Source organism: Melitaea cinxia, chromosome 9 (assembly GCF_905220565.1).
Source record: "Melitaea cinxia chromosome 9, ilMelCinx1.1, whole genome shotgun sequence".
In the NCBI taxonomy this organism is placed as follows: Eukaryota; Metazoa; Arthropoda; class Insecta; order Lepidoptera; family Nymphalidae; genus Melitaea; species Melitaea cinxia.
The window spans coordinates 2,037,416-2,061,205 of record NC_059402.1 but is presented as its reverse complement, the minus strand read 5'-3'; the positions used below and the strand labels follow the sequence as shown (position 1 = coordinate 2,061,205).

At 33.4% G+C, this 23,790-nt stretch overlaps 1 protein-coding gene across 1 annotated transcript in view; it reads left to right on the top strand.

Annotated features, from left to right (window-relative positions):
- The window catches only part of LOC123656449 (Down syndrome cell adhesion molecule-like protein 1 homolog), a 112,165-nt gene that overhangs the window by 70,328 nt on the left and 18,047 nt on the right, over window positions 1–23,790 (top strand). The window contains exon 3 of the mRNA XM_045592132.1: window positions 9,478–9,589. Coding sequence (XP_045448088.1) covers window positions 9,478–9,589 — 112 coding nt within the window. The remainder of the gene's footprint in view (window positions 1–9,477; window positions 9,590–23,790) is intronic.

Here is a 23,790-nt window from a genome sequence, read left to right as displayed (position 1 = left end):
AAACCGGAATATTTGATATATTATTATTTTTGAAGTAATAATCCAATACAGAATAGTAAACTTATTCTTCGAATATAATACACGTATTTATAAAATCGCTTAAGTCAAATATATTTACATAAAAGATCAAGTTGCTCTTATTGTTTTACTGTAAACGTATACATACATATTGTCGTTGAAGTTCTAACAGCACGTACCAACGTCAAAAGTAGCAACTTTTCGTGAGAGCAAAAAGTTTTTATATAGAAACCGTTACGTTGATTGCTACTTTGTTCTTTTATTAAAAAGTTTTTGTATACCGGTGCTTGTTTCTGGTTATTTCTAATTAGCGAGCACGACGCCTTTCGATTTTCTATCGTATGTTAAGAAATTTTCTAAAACGCCAAAAATTTACTTATGTGGCACTGCGGCTTCAGTATGACTATAAAAGACTTCGCTGCGCTGTTAATATGTTTTTATTTCGATACTTTATTCTCTCTTTTTTTTAATATAATACTGAATCGTAATTGAATTATATTATAGTGTAACATTCTTTTCCTATTTTCCCCGTCATAATTCGCGCTAAAATATAACCAATCTGAAACAATACGAAACAAGTAAAAAGTGAAGTTATCATGAAAGCCTTTAATGAATATAACAAAGCTTCTACAGAATTAACGATACGTACATACAATGTTACTTATTATAAATCACTAATTATAATACCATAATTATGTTTGTGGATTACGGGTGAGTAATGGATGAAAGTAAATAATGGTAACTGATATTTATACATACATATAAGTACTGCGTTCAGTATAGTGGTTCAAAAAAGTGACGGTCGAAAATATGATTACGCTCGGATGGTTAAAAAAACTTGTATAAATATTTATTTCTTGTAAGAAGTCTGTTTTCCTTGTAGTAGTAAAGTAACGTGTCCTTGTGGATCTCCTCGTGCCACGGAAGGCTATAAAAGCCTTAGATCTCGATTCGTTACTCATGATAGAAAACTTGTAAGAATATACACCAACTTGCATTGGAGTGGCTTAGTAGATTCAGCTCCAACCCTTTCCTTTCGGCTAGCTTTGACTTTTGGAGGCTGTTTTATATACACAATATGTATATCGTTATAAAAGCAATATTAGGACTTTGACATGAAAAAGGTGTGTTTGTTCCTATCCCTCTAAAAACCCTTTATTCACGAAGATCAAAGCATGTTATGAGATAACCTCGCCTTAAAGCTGCCTACCGAACCCTATTAACATCTTTTCTATGGGTTCTTACATTGCACAGGCATTTGTTAGCATTTAAATTAGTAATTCTTCTATTGGCGGGATTTTCGTCCTATAAATATGATAATTTTTAAGTGAAGAGGCAGTTATTGTTTAATAATTATGTTTGTGTGGCTAACGTTGCTACTCGATAGGTGGCGAATAAGTGATTAGTGTGATAACTTATTCAATGTAGTTAAAAGTGTGTATTGTGAATGAATAACTATAGATTTGAAGTGAGAAATAAGTGTTGCATTGAGTGTTTTCAATCGTGTTCTACACATTATATTGGTTTGATTATTCTTATGATGGAAGCGTTATTAACGTTTTCTTTTTGGCTTGTTCTAGCTGTAGCTATTTGCTTATAGCTTTTATAGTGTTAGTTGTCTAGACTAGCAACTAGTTAGTATGAACTTCTAGCCAGTTGGCACATTGACCCCTCCGCTCAGATATTCGCTTCCGAGTTGTGGATTCGATTCCCGCCCTGCGCCTCTAAGTTTAGGTGTATGTTAAAATAATTTTAATTATTTTAAGGTATTTCATATAATTATTTTAAAGTAAATGGATGAATACCTAATGCCGTAAACATTTTCAACCACTCGCTATAATGGGAGAGTATTTTTATTACCAGTCTAGTCTGAGCATTACAATAAAACTTTTATGGTCAGAAACGTAAATGAAAATAACATTTATGTAGTGAAGTCTAAGTCAAAGTTAAGCTTTAAAGTTTATTAAATATAAAATGAGATTTTTATGATTTGTAACAACATAATTTTGAAATTTTTTAAATGAAACAAACATTCATTAACAAAAATTAATGAAAATTTTATACTGACACAATTATATAAAAATACATCGCGTTGGGGAACCGCTCCTACCTACACACACTGCACACTGTCGCCGTGCCGCCCGCTCCGTAGTATTCCTTTTTTCCAAATTGTACTTATGTACTTTAACATATATCAATTTACTTTAACTTTAACACAAAAAATAATAAGGCTCGGACAAAAGACTTAGGTAGGCATGTGATACTAATGAAAAAATAAATAGTAGGTAATAAATAAGTAGTGGTCCCCCAACGCGATGTATTTTTTTAGAATTATTAATACTCGTACGCACTTATTAGGTACTTCAAAATTGAGTTTCTTTAATTATTTTTTACTTTTTAAAGGTAACTCAGGCTATTGTGTCGGGGTTTTTTATTTATTTATTTAACAATTTAAGTACACTAAGATAGCAAAAGGAAATAGCTCTTATAAACAATGCTGGTACAAAGGCACTACTTATCCCATGATGGAATCTCTTCCAGTAGTCCTGCCACAGGAAACTTATAAAAGAGTCGCAAAATTCGCGTGTACAATCTAAACATATTGAGAATAAAACTATAATATATAATAAATACATAATTATACAATATATAAATGCACACATACATAATAATGTATACACACGTAGATACAAATAATACGATACTTAAACATACACGCATACACATTATTTTTTTTTTTAATTTTTAATTAAATTTTTATTAATTAAAAGGAAAAAAAAGTTTAACATACACGTAGGTACAGTCGCCTGTTTCTAAAGATCACAGCTAAATAATGCAGCTATCAAGTAGTGTTGTGATCCTCCTGGGGATCGGAGGTAGGGGCGGCAGCGCGCTTGCCGTGATTCTGGTGTCGCAGGCGTCTATAAGCTACGGTAATCGCTTACCAGCAGGTGAGCCGTACGCTTGTTTGTGTCATAGTTGTATAAAAAAAGGTGTAAGATAGGTGTAAATTGTGCTAGGCTTAAATTATCACGTATTTAATTAAAATATCTAAAATAATATCACTCTAAAGTAATGTATTTTTTATATATGCTTTATAATATTAAAAAAAAGTGTTAATAACACAAAGTGTACGAAATACTGCCCTATATTTTTCCGTTTTTTAAATATTATTTTAATCTAGCGAACCCGGCACGTCTTGTATGTTTTCAAAGTTTCGTACAAAAAAGTACTTTTACACTGTCCTGAATTTTCTGGCTCGTTGATGAACTTTTAAAGTTTTTCTTTCCATGAAACCTTTGTTGGTAATCTTATGCATGTTTTTGTACTTTTTAACGTTCTCAAATGGTTCATTTTTTATATTATACGTAAAACGGATGCGACATGACATTGTCCTGTGTGGCAGACTGTTAAACGCGTGAAATTAATCACTAATTTTTCTAAAATCTGTGCAAGTTTCTCTTTTTGATTCTATATGAACTTCTGGAAAGTATTAGAAAAATAGAAAAATAAATAAATGAAATCTGTAAAGACGTTCTAAAGCTATGATGTGACCAAAGAAAATAATTTATGTTATGTATTCACATAAAAAGTAATATCATATATTATGTAAAAAAAAAAAGAAATTTATCCAAAAACTGACCCTTTTTGCCTTAAAAAGGAGCGTAAATAAAAACAGTTTTAATGACACGTTTTACAACGTGCGTGTTCTAGGCAGTACCGTGTCGTGAACTAAAGGGCTCGGGGTGAAATGTTAATCATAGCCCTCCTACCGCTAAATTGAACTGCATAACTTTGAATAATTTAACTTTATTTAACACACTTTGCATACTTTAATCCACTAAATAATATAACAAATATAGTAGTTATTAAATTTTCTTTTATTTTTAATTTTTTAAATTTAGAGTTTTTCTTCTTATGGACCTCGCGTATCCTACAAGCTTTGTTCTACTATTCCTGTTCTGCCAGATTGAACCTAAAAGATTAAAACAAAACTTAACATAGAATCAAATCACTCACTTCAGCCTATCGCAGTCCACTGCTGGACATAGGCCTCCACAAGTTCGCGTCAAAAATGGCGTGAACTCATGTGTTTTACTCATAGTTACCACGCTAGGCAGGTGGGTTGGTGACCGCAGGGCTGGGTTTGTCGCACCGAAGACCATGCCCATCTTCGGCCTGTGTATTTCAAAGCCAGCAGTTAGATGGTTATCCCGCCATCGGTTGGCTTTTTAAGTTCCAAGGTGGTTGTAGAACTATGTTATCCCTTAGTCCTCTTACGAAACCCACGGGACGAGAAGGGGTAGCTATATTCTTTACTGCCGTAGCCATACAGCAGTTAAGATAGAATTTTCCTTTTAAATTTTAACAATAAGCCTTCTTTCTTTTTTTTGGTTTTTGTTTAGATTCCTACTTCGAGTCTAGTAAAAGTAATCTTAAAATTAAGACATAAAAAATTCTTGTGGGGTCGTGCCGTGGTATCATATACATGTAAGTACATTTATTAGAAAAAAAAAATATTATATCAAAATAGGCTGTTGCTTAAAATAGGGACTTTGAAGTTGCGTTTCTCAGAAACAATCAGTGGATCGTATAGTGAAAAATTTAACAACAACTTTTTCTGATTTTATCGCGGTTTATTAGGTTTTTGACATGCCCAACGTTTCGAGTACTTTACAGCAACCATGGTCACGGGAAGAATGATGGGACGGGGGGACCTAATAAACAGCGATAAAATCCAAAAAAGTTGTTTCATTATAATAAGTGAACATTCGCGTAAACATTAGTAAATAGCACCTATGTTAAAAAGCAGCTATAAACTCAAGATAGAATACTTAAGTTGACTAGCCCGTGGCGCAGTTTGAAGTGGTCCTGGTTTCTGTTTCGCGGGTTGCAGGTTCGATTCCCGCCTCAGTCTGGGTGTAATATTTGTATTTATAAATTTATATCAGTATTATTTCTATGTATATTTATCAAAAGAGAATATTAACCTATAACAGTCGGATGTTTACCTATAACACAAGCATTAAGTTGCTTAACTTAAGAACAGACGAACGTGTGTATGTTAAAATATATTTATTTATTTATTATGTATTATTTAAGTTATTCAAGTAAGAGACAATGCATAACTTCTATATAAAGAATATAACTGTATGTATCATTTTAGCGTATCTGTCTGCTCCGAGCTATTTAGGTACAACTAACTGATTGTAAATCATATTCAACAGTGGAACACGCTCGCATGCCGAATCAAGTTTTGTTCGAATTAAAAACAATGAAACTGAAAAGTTTCGTTGAATAACTGTTGTGAATCGATTTTCTTTTATGAATAACGTGTGTTTCTTTTTTCTTTTTTTTTTTTGTTGTAAGTCATGCTACGTTATGTGGAAATAGACTGTTCGATTTGTGTTGATACTTGAATTTGGATTATATTTTTTGTTACTATGATTTATTATGCCTACTTAGGCTTTACTTTAGAAATTTATTTATTTTATAACTCTGCAAACTGAAAAATAACTTTTTTGTTAAATTCCACGCAGACGAAGTCGCGGTCACAGCTAGTAAATTAATAAAATCGAAAATATATGTAATATCAAGTTCAAACTTAATAAAAAATTCTAACAGAGCTCACTCGTACACTTACAAAAGTTACTGGTAACAAAATAAACTATTCATACCCAATTTACAAAAATATTTATTCAATATTGACCAACCCGATGGTAATTGTTAGACATTGTTAAATTTAGTAGGTACGGGTTTCTGAACGAGTAGATCAAGGGCGCCTCTGGCTGACTTTGTAGAAATGAACCTCGCCTTATGTCAATTCCTCTTATATGTCGGTAATTATTGTACTACTAAATCACTATTTCATGTATTGCGCTAATAAACTACTAAAGTTGCAGTAACCTAATATTTAATATTCATACGTCCACATACATGACAGTAATATATAATAAAGCGGTTCTTGGTATAGATTAACCCACGCTTGGGAAACTGCTTCGGTGTCGCAGGCCTAACATTGCATGTACTGAAACACGGCTACGAACTTGCAGAACATGTACTTTTTCTTGGGCGGATCGTGATTTAATCATTTAGAGTTATACAACCCTATAGCGTAAGCACGGTCACTACCAAATACGATGTTAGGACAGTCATCCGAAAATTAATTGAATGTTAACAAATAAATAGCTTTCGATAGGAATTTCATTACCGTACATTCTGTATAATGAATTGGTAATCACTGTACGGCTATATAATTTTTTTAAACAGTTTTTAAGCTTAGTTATTGTATTCATTAATGGATATACTGTACATTGTACAGCATGCAAAACATCCCACTGTTGGTCAAAATATCATTCCTAAAAGTATTTTTGAGATGAATCGAATCTTAATCCTCAGGGGATTCAATCTCAATGTGAAAAACACAATTAATATCTTTTGAAAATTACATTGACTATTTTTCTCTTAACTTATAAGCACTAGATTCAGTTACCAGGCTAGGTATAATTTAAGTTTTTTATTCACTAAGTTTTCTCATCTTAGATTTTCGTTTAAGTTACCTAAATGGCTGTAATATAAAACTGCATATCTTGGCTCTGCGCTCTGCCAAGTGCGGTATGTGTAGCTGACTGCGCGGTCGAAATATATGATGCTATGCATTGTTCGATCTTAAGCGACCCCGCGATGATCTGCATTAGAAGTAGAGATTTAACTGTGGAGCTTAAACTGTTATTTGACTATATACTGATGTTAGGTACAATTTCTTACTAAATGCGTTAGTAATTTGTTTCAACATATATCTACTAATATTATAACGCTGAAGAGTTTTTATCATTATTATTATTATTATTTTTTGCGCAAATCTCGGGAACTTTTCAGCTCAAAATTATTTTTGTGTTGGATAGTCAATTTAACTAAGGAAGGCTGTAAATAGGCTATGTAATATTTAGGTAAAGTTTTTCCTTAAATTGAGCCAAGTGAAACCGATGGGCACAACTAGTTTGTACAAAAATTTGTATCAATGTTTCAAAGAAATAAAAATGAAATAAGACAATGTGTATATCAAAAAATAAATTACAATCACTTTCTAAGTCTCTTTTGAAAAGTATACATTAGTCGTCAAAACTAAACAGTCTATGATAATCGCGCAATCAAAGCACTGCGATTGTTTGAAATTGTAATATGTAAGACGTCAATATTAATTATTATTATCAAAAACATTTGTTCGAAAAGTAACTCCGAAAGCTATTTAATCGTTATAAAGGCCACCAATATTTGTGTTTACTGATTATTTACCAGAGATATTAAATTTAATTGCAATTTGATGACAATTAGTACAAAAATCTTGCTCTCGCTTTGCTGTCGTAAGTTACGTTACCTTCTGATTAAAATTATGAATATATTAAAACCCTTCTTAAAATCATTAAAAATGATCCAGCTTAAAAAATTTTAACAAGTTTTAAAATTCCATAAAATAAAACTTTAATTTAATTTCATAAGAAAAATGCCACGATAAAACGAACGAACGAACATACGAAGTGAAATATTTCTAGCGCCCTCATTATAAGGGCCCTCCTGCGCCGCGGATGTTGCGTTACATTCTTATCGGAGCTCCACTATACCTACCTGTGAAAGAAATTTCACCGTAGTTTTTTTTTTTTGACTTTTAGCGACGGATAGAATGTAGGTATATCGATCGTCGTTCAAGGCAACACCGCAAGGCCGACATCTACGTATATAATAGAGCTCTCTGTTGTAGTCTGTCACGACTTGCCACAACTTTGATGGAAATTGGTTGAGATCGAGTGTTTAACTAAAATGGACGAATTTATTGTTTACTGTTATATTGTTTCGAAACATATGTATTATGAATAACATATAAAAATATAAATATAAATTCGTACGGTTTAAAAAAAAGTATAAATATAAATATCTTATAACATACACACACGATCGTCTGTTCCCATGTTAGGTGACTTAATGCTGGTGTTACAAGTAACAACCGACTGTTATAGCTAAATATATTTTTTTTAAAATAAATAAACATAGAAGAAATACATATATAAATACACATAGTACAGCCAGAATCAGGAGGGAATCGAACCCGAAACCCGCGGAACAGAAAGCAGGGCCACTACAAACTGCGCCAACGGACTAGTCGTCAACGGATATATGCTATGCTTTATTACGGAACTCTACAGTGGTAGCTGTGGTGGTGGTGGTATCAGTCCATTTTGACATAAATAAAAAAATATAACCATCAGGAGCCGGTGAGATTCTAGTAACAAATAGGTATATAGTTTAACGAAGCAGAACTATGACGTCACAAACGAAAGAAAAAAAAACTGTCACCGCACTGGCTGTTGCGCTGGCGGTCGCGGGTTTGTTGTTTGCCCCGCTCGTGGCACACATTTGTATAAGCAACACAGATGTTTACCGTTGTCTGGGCGTTTGTGCTTGCGTATTGTGTGTTTCCGGATTAACGACACCAGATTAAATTCTAATGAAGGCCGTTGAGTGTGAGGCGTTTACTTATTTACTTAGTAATAATAATTACTTACCTATCTTTTTTCAGAAAACTTTTTAACGAGAAAATATAAAAAAAATTTTACCCTAATTATCTTACTGCTCAAAATAATTCTCTTCAGTTTTAAAATAATATAATCGAAATTATCGGTCTTAATTTCGTGGTATAGAAACTATAGTCATTTTAAACATACGTACACATTAACCTTTGAATCATTTTCCTCGACAAAACGTTGTAAATGTCAACGTTTTACCCCCTCTTCAAATGTTCAACGTAGCCTCGAGCAACGTTGTTTGAACGAGATGTATATAATATAATATTTAACCTTCATATGCCATTTTTTATTAACCGACTTAAAAAAAAGAAGATAATTATCTCAATTCATAACTTTTGACTAGGTGTCCTGTTTTCATGATTATTTTTAATCGAAAGCTGGCATGGCGCTTATCTTGTTGTCCCATTTCAATTTGATCCAGATACTTTTTTGTGTCAGCGTCTTCGGTGCGACAAAGCCAACCCGCCTATTCAGCGTGGTGACTATGGGCACAACACATGAGTTCAACCAAACCGCCTGTTCAGCGTGGTGACTATGGGCACAACACATGAGTTCAACCAAACCGCCTGTTCAGCGTGGTGACTATGGGCACAACACATGAGTTCAACCAAACCGCCTGTTCAGCGTCGTGATTATGGGCACGACACATGAGTTCACGTCATTTTTGACGCGAACTTGTGGAGGCCTATGTCCAGCAGTGGTGGTATTAGGCTGAGGTGAAGTGACTTTTTTGTGTTATTCCTAATAATACATATTTAATTGACTATTTTATCGACTACCCACATCGTATTACGGGTCGTTGTAATTGAAATCGGATTATTTACTTGCGGAAAAACACAATTATTAAGATTTATTTATATAAGATCTGTTGTTGCAGGGAGATGGTAGCCTGCTCCTCAAAAAGGTCGGTGTCGAAGATGAAGGGCTATACGAGTGCAGTGTGGAGAATGAAACCGCTTACGTTGATAGAGTCAATCTCACAGTCAGAAGTAAGTGTATTTACGTAATTATACTGTATATCCACTATTGTCTAACTTACACTGGTTTCTTTATTGAGAAAACAGTTCACTTTTAAATTTCGAATAAGTCTCGCTTTTGAAATTTAACGCTTCGTGAGCATAACGGACTATTGGAGGCTCAACTGAATTTGCCAGTTGAGATGCTATTTGACTACAACACATACACACACATATATATATATATATATATATATATATATATATATATATATATATATATATATATATATATATATATATATATATATAAACACACACGCCTATACCTCCTATTTCCTTCTTTATTTGTCCGCGTAATACCAAATACAATATATGACGATGCGTTGGGGCAGCATTCACGGCACTTGCTATTGCGCTGGTGGTTGTGGATTCGATCCCCACTTACGACATTTGTATGGTAGGTTATATAGAAGTTTGTTGTAGTTTGGGCGTCTGTATTTATGTATTATGTGTTTTCAGACATCAGACACATGAAAAAATCCTAGTGTGAGTTATTGAGTGTAAAGCGCTTTTTAACCGACTTCCAAAAAAGGAGGAGGTTCTCAATTCGACTGTATTTTTTTTTTTTTTTATGTATGTTACATCAGAACTTTTGACCAGGTCGACCGATTTCGACAAATTTTGTTTTAATCGAAAGGTGGTGTGTGCCGATTGGTCCCATTTAAATTTATTTGAGATCTAACAACTACTTTTCGAATTATATCTAATAATGCGTTTTTACTTGACGCTTTTTTCGTCGACCTACGTTGTATTATATCACATAACTTTCTACTGGGTGTACCGATTTTGATAATTCTTTTTTTTGTTGGAAAGGGGATATCCCTAGTTTGGTACCATGGATCCATACCAGGATCTGATGATGGGATCCCAGAGAAATCGAGGGAAACTCTTGAAAATCCGCAATAACTTTTTACTGGGTGTATCGATTTTGATAATTTTTACTTTAATCGAAAGCTGATGTTTATCATGTGGTCACATATAAATTTTATCGAGATCTGATAACTACTTTTTGATTAATCTTTGATAACGCGTATTTACTTGACATTATTTTCGTCACCTTGCGTTGTATTATACCTCATAACTTTTTACTGGGTGCACCGATTTTGACGTTTCTTATATAAATTAAAAGCTACTATTCGTCACGTGGTCCCATTCAAATTTAATTGAGATTTGATTAGTAATTTGTGAGTTATATCTAATATTGCGTATTTACTTGACGGTTTTTTCGTCACCCTACGTTGTATTATACGTTATATCTTTTTACTGGGTACACTGATTTTGATCTTTTTTGTATAAATCAAAAGCTAATACTTGTCATGTCGTCCGTTTTAAATATGATTGAGATATAATGAGCAATTTTTGAGTAATCTTTGATGACACGTATTTACATGACGATGTTAAGACGACTGTGGTCATGTTCAATACTTTGCCACAACGCCATCTATCAAAATTTAATGAAATTACTGCGTTCACTATCGATCAAATTACAATATTCCACTAGAGTAGAGAGTAGCAGTTTATTTGTTATAAATATATTTGAGCTTTTAATTTTTGAGTTATCGCTAATACTGGGTATTTACTTGGCTATTTTACGTCGACCAACGTTATATTAACCTCATTACTATTTTACTGGGTGAACCGATATCGATGATTCTTTTTTTAATCGATAGGTGGTGCTTGTCATGTGGTCCCATTTAAATATAATTGAGATTTGACTCGAACTTTTTGAGCTATATCTGATATGGCGTATTTACTTGACTGTTTTTGGAGTTTTCTCCTTAAGAATCGATTTTCATTTAAGGCCCCGGAATGAAAAAATTGAACAGTAAAATCTACTGAACGAATGACCTTGTTAGAGATGGCGTTCAGACGTTTTCTAATAACGCAATTAGGTTCCGATAGATGGCGTTATTGGATTCATTTATTTACAATTTGATATAGTAATAATATATTTCTTAGACTAGTAAGCCGTTTTGTGCCTATTTAGACAGTTGATCTGAAGGGGTAAACTCCAGTCGTGCATCGGAGCTGTGTGAAAACATGAACATTACATATTTTTAATAAAAAATACATAAACCGTAATTCAATATAAATCCGCTTCAACTAAAAAACCCGCCGTAATAAGCGATGTCAGCGCTTTGCGCGAATCGACGACAGGCCTTTTATGAAATTTCTGCCTACAATCGCTAACAAAATGTTAGAAATAACAGTAGAACATTAGGTATATAATTCTACAATTTTATAATGTCGCGTTATATGGAATACGAACAAAGTATTACTATTTTTTCGTCGATCTACGTTGTATTACTCTTCGATGTAATTGAAGTCGATTTTTTTTTCGTTTGCGAGCAAACACAATTATTTGTTATGCAGTGATACTAAGTACTACATGACATACATATGTATAGCATCAATGCATGTAATATCTATTTACCGATGAAATGTGAGTAGGTACGGTAATGTATGAAAAAATACAATGCAAGAGATAAGCAAGAATACAATAGACCACAATAAAGAGCAAGCAACAGTGATGTGCGTATATGATACGATTAACGTAAGCCTCGAAAGCATTATGCTTGGACTTGCTCCAGGCGACATTGAATTATTCAATACACTTTACAAACTTTACAAAAAAAAATACATATCAAGAATAGCCATGTAAGTTGCGTTATTAGAAAACGTAACAAAAAAATAACGTCATTCTTTCACTAGATTTTACTCCTTATATTTTTTTTATACCGGGGCCTTACATTTAAATCGATTCTTAAAGAGTAAACTTCAAAAACATGGACAGATGGACACCAAATTCTCATAGATCCTTAGCCTCTCATATCTCGGTATGAGAGGTTAACGTGATTTTTTCCTTAGTGAATGCCGGATCGGATGTGTAGCCGAGAATCTTTTATGTAATCGATGTTATAGTCACTGAGTCATTTCAGTTTGTATGTATTTTTTACGATATTATTATAAATGTTGCAGTCAGAACTCTTAACCAGTCAAAACTACTATTGACTAGCGAAATCAGTCAAAAGTACTTTTGACTGGACAAGTTGGTCAAAAGTGGTTTTGACTGAAAATTATTGGTTATTAGTACTTTTGACTGCAAATTCGCGGTTAAAAATACTTTTGACTGACGCTCTCCGTCAAAAGTAGTTTTAACTGCAAAAAAGCGTCAGTCAAAAGCACTATTAACTCGTTAGATGTGAATAAATTTAGTCAAATGATCCTGATAAACCATAATAAATTTATGCCCGCGATCTTCTTGCGACTGCATGTCAATCAGATCGACTTGGCAGCGGCTGTTCATTTCAGTGTGCAGGATCAGATTCTAAGCCTGATCCATCCTTTTCTTGCTTTCCTCCTTTGGCATACTTCGCACATTGATAAATATATATTAATCATTTCTTTTGTAACATTAGCGTACTTTGTGCCGTTTCATTCTTAAGTCTATCGCGACCACCATGCCCTATAGAAATATGAGCAGCATCAATAATGTCGTAGATTTCCTCAGCCGGCAAAAATATTTGACAGGTTCTGTTTGTAACTAATTTTTTTATACCACAAACTGGTGTTTTTTTTTTTCATTAAATTTCGCGTCTTCCACATCCATTGCAAACTTTTCAAATTTTTCTTTTGTCATCACATTGAAATGACTATATCTTCCATCGCTAAAATTCTTTGGAAAAAGCCTTCTTTCTTTTCGTAGTCACTCATTTTTGTTCTAATATCAGCACATTCTCCACTAATAATGAGTAATATAAAAGTTTATATGTGCGTTTGTCGTTATTTTTATCGACAACCTTAACTTTTTAAGAGTTTTGACTGATACAACCGGTCAAAACCACTTTTGACGGAATCATTTAGTCTAAAGTACTTTTAACCAGCTCCATTGGGCAAAAGTACTTTTAACTGTTATTTTAGTCAAAAGTATTATTGACTAAAGCAAACGGTCAAAAGTACTTCTGACTGATTTTGCTAGTCAATAGTGCTTTTGACTGGTTAAGAGTTTTGACTGCAACATAAACAATTATTATTTGCTTTATTTTCGTTTATATAACGATAACACGCTTATAAACCCCGTGTGTAAAATCAATTCATACAAAACAATTTAGCGGTATTCAGCGCGTCAGTAATCCCTTCGTGACACAAGGGACAATCTGCTAAATTGGATCCATTATAGGGTTTCCATGACGTTCGATGATTGTGGGACTGTCCTAAATATAAGGATAGCGTCGTAAGTGTGCTTTTTATTCATCTATACGAAAAACTGAATCTTTAACAGCAGCTTCACACTTATCCACAGACCCTAAAGTAATCCAGTCAACAAGTGCCTTTTAGGTCAAAACTATTTCGTATTCTCCGAAAATTATAATCGAGGTGTCATTCGATTCAGAATAGCAGGCGGATATTTTTTGAGAAAATTTATGGACCGTTTACAAAAATTGCAATAGTTATAAACAGTTATGTGAAAAAAGGGAATTTGGTTTTTCACAAATATCCCAAAAACTATTTGAAACCTCTCTTATGGCCTGTCACGTTACTCCTCAGCGTTACTGTTTCACGCGATTTCACTCCCCATATTTTTGAAGTAAAACTTCTTAATTCTCGCTTGACTTTGGAAATAAGCTGGTGAATGCGTAACGAAGGCGTTACAAAAAGCGTGATCGAGCGAGACGAACGTAAGTGGAGAGAGAGATATAAGTTAGTGAAGATAGAAAGAGAGAGAGTTAGATCTCGTAAGTTTTACTTTAGTCGTGTGGTCTAAAGCACACTCGTTTTGTTTTTTTACCATAGAGCATAGAGTTAACTTCAAGAAATGTTTAAAAATAATTAAATCTTACTAGAAACTTTGGAACCATCGTCACACTAACTACATTGTACCTGAAGACGCGTCACACGACGCGAAGGCCGACTAATGACGGTCATTATGTCCACTGACTGCATCCTCTACTGTTTGTGTCATTCATTATGTTGTACTGTACCGAGATCCAATCTATAAGTACCCTAATAGATAGACCCTAGGGATGTGATTAACATAGCTAGGGTATTTGCATATATAATCAAACATCATTATATCAAATTTCATTTATTGTAGGCTCGGTTTTTACGTTGTCGTAAAAAATCGCGCCGCATATCGTGTGTCCTGTTTATTAGGAACTACAAGGGGAGTGTTAGTGAGTGAATGACTCAGAAATGGCCCTGAGTGAAGTCACTGAGAATAAAAATACGCTTCAGCCTGTAATATCGCACTACTGGGCATAGACCTCTTTCCCCGTGTAGGAGAAGGATCAGAGCTTAATCCACCACGCTGCTCCAATGCGGATATATTCCCTACTATGAGTAACGATCGCTATCAAGTCTACATGATAACAACTGGGACTGACGGCTAAACCTGCTCTCCGAGGCACGGTGGGGAGACCCACAAGGACTGCACAAACTGAGAATAAAAATGTTATACAGAATCTTAGGTTATTTTTTTAGGATTATAAATACACATACAACGTGATTGTTGCGATAAAAATAAAACCAACTTAGTGTTTGTAAGCAATTTACTTCATAGAATTAAATTTCGACAATATGACGGCATGCACGCAGTGGATACAACAACGTGCTGATGTATCAACGGGTCGCGTGTAGGACAAATGTTTTTATAGGAGAGATTCCTCTCCCATTGAAACCGTCCCAAATTGAGGACTATTTTTACAATTTGTTTTAGAAAGTCTACCTAACAAATAGGTAGACTTTCTTGAAATAATATATGCGATAAATTGAACATCATTCGAGGACATAGACCAGTAGACACGAAGGCAGGTGAAATCACTCGGGTCATTTAGTTCGACATAAAGCCCGCACTCACCACTACAGTCACGAAATAGCTCTTTCAAAGCTCGTAATTATTATCGACGCTTAGAACTAACGACATCGCTTCACTTAGATATTCACAATCACAGCCGACGGTTAATTGTCTAATGCTGTTACAATCAAGTACTCAAATTAAAATTTGTAAGTGGCAAATTCAAGTGTTGGAGTAGTGATCAAAGTAAGGTTCTTACTATCGTGGGTTCGATCTTCGCTCATGACGAAGTAAGAGTTTGTGTAGGCCACATCGATGTTTGTCTTCGTCTCCTCGATTGTGGTTTTGTGTATCTTAATCACCATTTTGTGTTAAAGTTGAGTTTTATTCTTTGTTTTTGTAAATATCTTCTACAAAGTATTAGAAAACTTGAAAAAGTAATGTATAAAATCAGTCAAGTCGTGTCTATGTTACATGACGGAACCTAGGAAAATAGCGTATAATTATTGTATACCTCTAGGAAAAAAATACATTACAGTATTATAAGTGAAACAAAACATAAATAGTGCATTGTTTATAGTAATAGGTACATAATATACAGAATCATTACACCCCCGCATCCGCTTCCTTCTCAGAAACAAGTGCTTGGCATAGTTTGACGACATGCTTAAAGCTTAAACTCGTTCTATATTTAGACGCTAAAATTTACCGAGACTATTACGAAAATAGGCTGCATTTACTATAAAACTAGTGACACGCCCCGGCTTCGTACGGTCGCAATAACTATCAGTGTTCTCTACTATACTACACATATAAACCTTCCTCTGGAATCACTCTACTTACTAAAGAAAACCGCATCAAAATCCGTTTCGTAGTTTTAAAGATCTAAGCATACAGACAGCGGGAAGCGAGCATGTTTTATACTATGTAGTGATCCACATACGTTTCATGTTTTGTACAAACAGTCTTCTGTTTCTAAGGTAGGCAATTTAACGCTTGTTTTTTTTTTTTGTTGATTGCCGGCTCATATCGATATTGTATATTCAATATTTTGTTTCAAAAAAATGTACATTTAAAACACGTATATACATACAAATAAATATATTACACTCTGGAAAAGATTACAGGGGGCACTGCGAACTTTTTTTTATCCAGCTAGGCCGGCAAAAAAGCATACGGCTCACCTGATGGCAAGCGATTACCGTACCGCTATAGTCGCCTGCAACACCAGAAGCAGGGCGTTGCCAACACTACCCCTAAATTCCCGCCAGGAGCTCTAGTCACATTAGTCACTATAGGAACACAGCACTGTTCGAAAGCAGTAATATTTAGCTGTGATCTTCTGTTAAATCGAGGTACTTCCCCAGTTGGACTGCTTCACATTTTAAGCAGGATATTTCCTGCTGTGCCAAAAATCAGCTAAAACTACATCAAAACGCTACTTAAATAAAAATATTACATTTTTAATGTATGAATGTAAAATTTGTAGACAAACAGGGGGCATCCATTAATTACATGAGCTATTTTACGATCAGTTTAGTGAGATTTGCCTGGACCTTGCCCTTACGTGAGATTGACGCTGAGTATAAGGGCAAAATGACAACTCAAAATCTTTTTTTATTTGTAATATCTGTAATATTTTATATTTTTGAAGTTGTTGTGAGATTTTTGACTATCCCACCTCGGTTTAATGAGATTTGGTGAGCTTTCATTTGACCCCTCCAACAGCTCACGTAATTAACAAGGATGTCCCCACATGGGTGTAATCTTGTTGTTTACTTCAAAATAGGTGTTTTGTGAGGATGTAAACTCCTCTTCATAATTATTGTTAACTTACCGCGTCGAAACACATAGCGAGGGTCTTCTTATAACAGCTGATACCTCAAGGGACACCTTGGGACAAGAACCACTCACATACGTGTTGTCACTTTGTTAGCCAAAGTGCATTAAAATTTACGAAGTTAAATTAAGTTCAAAAGTTTTGGGTTACATTTTGACGTCAAATCCACGTGTAGTTTTCACCGTTAGGGGTGATATTTTCCCTATTGTTTAATAAATGACGGAGTTCTGAGTCAAATTGACGACATGCTCCTTTTTAGAAATAGGTTAAAAATACACGATTTCTCCAAGAACTGCTAAATTTTGTGCATTAATTACTACAACTATTTTTGATACTTGCAATTTTTCTATCAAAACATCTTAATTCCAATTATTGATAAATATTTATGAATGCAATTGAAATATGTAAATACTTAATGTTAAAAAACCATGGCGTGAATCTTAGTAGTAGATGAATAGCTACAGGTGAAATAACTGCAGTCTTACACAACCATCATTGCATAACCACTTGATTAACGCAATATAATTTTTAGTGTACACAGTTTGAAATAGAATGATTTTGTCGCCTAGTAAAAGATTCTTCTCTATTCTAGGTATATATATATATAGAGTAGTAAGAGTAGTAATTATATGTATATTAGTAAAAAATATATTAGTAAAAAAGAGAAATCTAAATCAAGTCTTATAGGTCTTTATTACAGCCCCTACGGCTGTTATTAATACATCAACTAGTCACCAGTATCAAAATAAAAAACAACTTTATTCAAATAGGCCCCATGAGCACTTTCGAATCGTCATTTTACAAATTAAAACTTTAAAGTGATTAATCTTTTTTAGTATTTAATAACAAATCATAATAAAACATCCATATTGCTCTTACAAATTAACTGTAGGTAACAAAATACTTTTACTATGAAAACCTTTCAGCAGAATTGAAATGCCAATTCGTTCGTTTCGCGGTAAAAATTCGTTGTAAGCACTTTGAACAGAAATTGTCGAATGTTCAACGTTTTGAACTGTAATACATTTAGAATCGTGTGATTTTAATTCATCGAGAGTTAAACTTTTGTCGTCAAAAATTTACGTTATAAAATTTTGTTCTCCATAACTTCTCTAAGTTAACTTTTTACCTAATTAAAGAAACAATTAAAAAATATGTATATCTGCTTATAAACATTTAAATAGCTCGTAGTTCCAGAAAGGTCTATCAAAAATGATTCATAAAGTAAAATTACGAAAGACTCGTAGTTACTTTAGGTACAGGTACCGACCCTACTCCCATCCTATTAACTCACCACAGAGCAGTATTATTTAGCTGTGATCTTTTGTAAGGTCGAGATACTACCCAGCTGGGCTGCTCCAGATGTTTAGCAGGATATTTCCTGCTGTGCTCTGCCTCCGTTAAAGTTATATTACTATTACACTATTTACTATTCACAGTTTTCTGTAAAGAAGTATCAATTTATACAAAAATTCGTCATACGGAATGAAACATATAACTTACAATATACCGACTAAGACTGGTTTTTATCTCGTCACAATTCACATTTGTTCCAAGGCCAGGTGCCGTTACGATGCCAATAAATAAAATTATGTCGATTGTTACCAAATGTATCTAGTACCGGGAGGTTTCGTGCGAAGAAAACTGAACGGTCCCAGTTGAATCGATTTGTCATCAATATCACGTTACAATTTCATGTTCGATGGGTTCAAGGTCACTTTATAAATTGATTAAGACCACTACAGGAAATATCTGGAGTAGACCACCTTACAGAAGATCACGGCAACACAATACTGTTCTTAATAGTCTTGTAAGGTAGCCAAAGCACTTGAGGAATGCGCTGTGCTGTCAGTTGGGTTAGAACGAGCAAAGAGCTTGTAATACTCCTGTTATATACGATAACCGCTTCCAATATCTGAACAGATGAACGGTAAGCTTGTTTGCAACCAATAATTAAAATTAAAACTCATCAAGAAATAACGATTGTTCTCACTTAACGGTAATCAGGTGTACCAAGTAGAAAGTATATCGTTATGGCAAATTATTTACAACTCCGTCTTTCAAACACATTATCTAATATATAAAATTCTCGTGTCGCGGTGTTTGTAGTTAAACTCCTCCGAAACAGCTTGACCGATTCTCATGAAATTTTGTGTGCATATTGGGTAAGTCCACCCCTAAATTTATTTTTTATTTTTAGATAAATTATTTATTTTTTATTTTATTATGATTTGGCGTTGAAAAATACATACAACCCAAAATTTTCACTCTTCTACCACCAACCCCTATTTTTAAATAGCGTTTAGCGGCAAGACAACGTTTGCCGAGTCAGCTAGTATATTAATATAATCTGCGTTTCCTGTGTAATTAAAAACTCTTGAATTATAGAGTGCTGTTATCATGGAATCTTAGTTTCTATATTAATTGTACTTAATATTATTAAAACTACAAAAATAGACAGCCATGATGCCGATGATTACCCACTGATCCAACTCTGTAACCACTTTATTTGAAAGCCCTTACCCTATCCCGAAAGTCGTTGCAAAATAAATACATAATTGCGAATTACTACGTAACTCTCGCTATTGAATTAATAAAGTCATCAACTCATCCGCCCGTCTTTATAATTATAGAACAGTTAACAATTTAATTATTTCACAAACAATTACGTCGTACAAAATAAAACACAACTGAATTAATTAAAATCGAGAAATTGTTTAACCCATTATTACCTCTATAATAAATACGAGTGGAACAGTTGATTTCATTACTTGATGCGTATAATAATTGACTCGTAGGATAGTTGTAAAGATTTTCATTTAAACATGGGCTATATATAATACGCACGCTCTTTATAATTAAGGTACTTCATAAAACAAGTTTTTACTATATGTTGATATGTTTTATATAAAAAAAAAATCTTTTTTTTTTATAGTAGTTTTTAGATAGTTGATACGAGTGGTTTGAAAATGTTAAAAAGTTAATTGAAATACAAAAACAGAAAAAGAAAAAAAAGAACAATTATTTAATGTAACGCTAGCATACCTACAATTGATCTACTTCAATGTTTATTAAGATAGGTACTAGCTGCCCGGACAGACTTCGTTCTGTCAAAAGTTAATAGTATTTATTTTTAGTATGGGTGGGGCCTTAAGGAACATACAAAAAAATAAATTAGCCGAATTGGTCGAGCCATTCTCGCTTATTTATATAAGATTACGGGTTATGTTATAGATTACCCTATATTGTAATCAACTATCTAAAGCAAAAAAAAAGACAAACTACGACATTTTTTAACAATAAATACTAAAATAAGAGTATAAATGAACATTTTAATAATAATATGCTTTATTTTACAACACTAAAAGATACAAACAAAAGTACAATTAGAGGAAGATGTACAAAGGCGGTCTTATCGCTAAGAGAGCGATTTCTTCCAGTAAACCTTTGGGTATAGAAAAGGGCATAGAAAAGCGGTTAGGAAGTAGATACATGTATAGGCGTCTTGTGTGATTGGTGTTACAACGTCAATTATATTTGTGCGTCTCTATCTGTTCGTAATTGAATCGAATGCCTCTGCCCGGTCAGCAGCTTTAACCGAGTCAAACTTGCTCATGTTTAGCATTCGACCAATTTTTTGTTAATAAAATATCAATTTAAAAAGGAATATTGAAATATTTGTGCCCAGTTATACATTGCATTTTATGACATTGCAGAACAAAATAAATAATTAGTTATACCGCCTAAAATATGGTATTAAAAGAACACAACTTTATTTAATTTAAACAAATTGATTACAACAATAGCAATCTAACATTCTTGAAATAACTCCACTAAAATTAAATGGTTGGCCTGCTGAAATACTACCAATTTACAAGGTTTTAGTTTTGTTTTTGTCCTCAGTCAATCCTCACTCTAAAAAAACAGTCCTTCCATGACCATGTCAAAACCCCTGTAACAAAGCTGAAAATTAATTAATAAATATGAATATACATGTGAACGGTTAAACTCCTTGTTACTTAACATATTATATAACAAGAGCTGAACGTTCACTGAGGTCAAATCTTGAATAATATTGATCTTTTATAAAACATGTGCGAAGAATGTTCCTGAATGCTCCAAATGAAATGTTTCATTACGTACTGGCTTCTAAAAGGGACGAGATATGTGATCAATTTGCTCATCAGCTTTGTTATATATTTTTATCTGTCTTCGATAGTGTACAGGCTGCTTGATAGATCATTTTTCTAAGAATTCGTTAATTAAATTTGCTTATACAGCGTGATGTCTTTAAGACACATATTACATACATACAAAAATTAAATACATAATTATAGTTAATCTGTTATAATTGTGACGGGTGTACGCTGCATCCGTCCTACATTCCTATTTCATTTATGAAAATAAGTTACATAATTATATTAACTCAACTTTATTATTCCGTTAAACTTATAATTTGAAAAATTCACTCATTAGAAAAGTTTTTTAGTAACTGGTTAATGTATTTCCCATGTACAAAATTACAAATGTAATATTAAAATTAATCAAAAATATTTTTTTTTTTTAGTTTTACATTCTCACGATAACGTAAATAATAGTCTTTACTCGGAAACGAAACAAAAACAACAGATTTCAATGACATCAACAAGTAATACAACGTAAGTAGGCGTAAAAATTGGCGTATACGCGACAAATACGCGTGATCAAAGATGACTCAAAAAAATAATCATTCTCGATCATATTTAAATCGGGCTACAAAACAAGCACCTGCTTTTGTTTAGAACAAGAAACATCAAAATCGGCATGGTTATGCGGTATTATACAACATAAGTCGACGAAAATATAATCCAGTAAATACACATTATGAGAAATAACTTGAAAAGTATTTTATACTCGTTTTATATTTTTTGTATCGGGCAGATTCGGATTGAGCGCCCGAGCGCTCGACAATGTAAGTCATTCGTAATATACGCTGTGGTTATTTATCGAACCAGGTTCGAACATATCTTTTATTTAGCAGTTACATCTCAGTTAATTTTTAAATTGAAACACTTGACACACACCAAGTTTCGATTTAAAAGAAAATCATCGTTCAAGTGCTGAGGTAACATACATTAAAAAAAAAACTGAATTGAGAACTCCTTTTTGGAATTCTGTTAAAATAATGTTTCATTTTGACAAGTCCCTTTTCAAACGTCGTTTCTTACCATCAACAGGGGTTCATATGACGTAAATGTTCTTTCGGTAATCTCTTGAGCTGTTTTACAGATTTACCGAAAAGCTTCAATGAAAAATAAGGAAACTGATTCATCAAATTACGATATGTGTAAAACCTTTAAGTTTTTCACCACATTGTTACGTAAAATGCTCAATAAAAGAATTAATTTTTCAGACCTAACGTGCTTCTACGGTAGTTAGTTTTAAATATTATGTGGAATCAATAAATTTTTCATGTTAATAGTATAATTTTTTTTCTGGCTTCTTACTAGACGATTTTGTCCATTCAGTTTTCATCTATTAAAATGTAGCCTATGTCACTCATTGATTACGTAGTACCTATTCTCCTGATGAAATAATTTTTAAAATCGGTCCAGCATTTTTGTTTATCCATTACAAAGAATAAAAAAAACTTTCGTCTTTATAATTTTAATATGTTATAAGTTTAATATGATGTGTCTGTCTTATCCACATTGGATTTGAACCACTGAATAAAAAAAGGTTTAATAAAGAAATTGATTCAGTATATTACGCAGATTATACTAGCGCTTTCAATGTAGTATTCCATATAGTAGGAGTAATCGTAATATCCTATTATCTAAATTAAATTATCATGGAATCGCTAGGGATCTTCGTAACTGGGTTAAGTATTACTTGTATAATGCAGGAGCATTGTTAAACGTTGTCTTCTATTTACAACTATATATATAAATGAATGTTTATCTGTATGTCCTTTATAGAATCGTAAACTATGCATTTGATCGTGTCATGATCTTCAGCAAAGTGTTGAGCCCACAAAGGTTTCTGAGTTGGTACGACAAAAAAAAAACAAGCGTAGCAGGGTACAGCTATAAAACTCGTTTGATTATTTTGCTTTTAAATTATGCTGATCTTCTGATAAAAAAATATCTAATTTATTGCTTTAAAAGTAATTTTATACATACTGTTGGCATTGCGCCCTTTTAAGAATCTCAATACCTGTAGTTGGAGGTCCCGCTCTTCCCTTATACAATTACTAAGTACTATAAAATAATGTTATTATATCTCTGATATAATGTTACTTAAAATTTGTTTTAGTGTCATAACAATTTCACTGAGGTAGGGCACAGCAGGAATTTCCTGCTCAAAATATGGAGCAGCCCGACTGGGGTAGTACCTCGACCTTACAGAAGATCACAGCTAAATAATACTGTTTTCAAGCAGTATTGTGTTCCTGTTGGTGAGTAAGGTGACCAGAGCTCCTGGGGAGGGGAATGGGGATTGGGTCGGCAACGCGCTTGCGATGCTTCTGCTGTTGCAGGCGTCTATAAGCTACGGTAA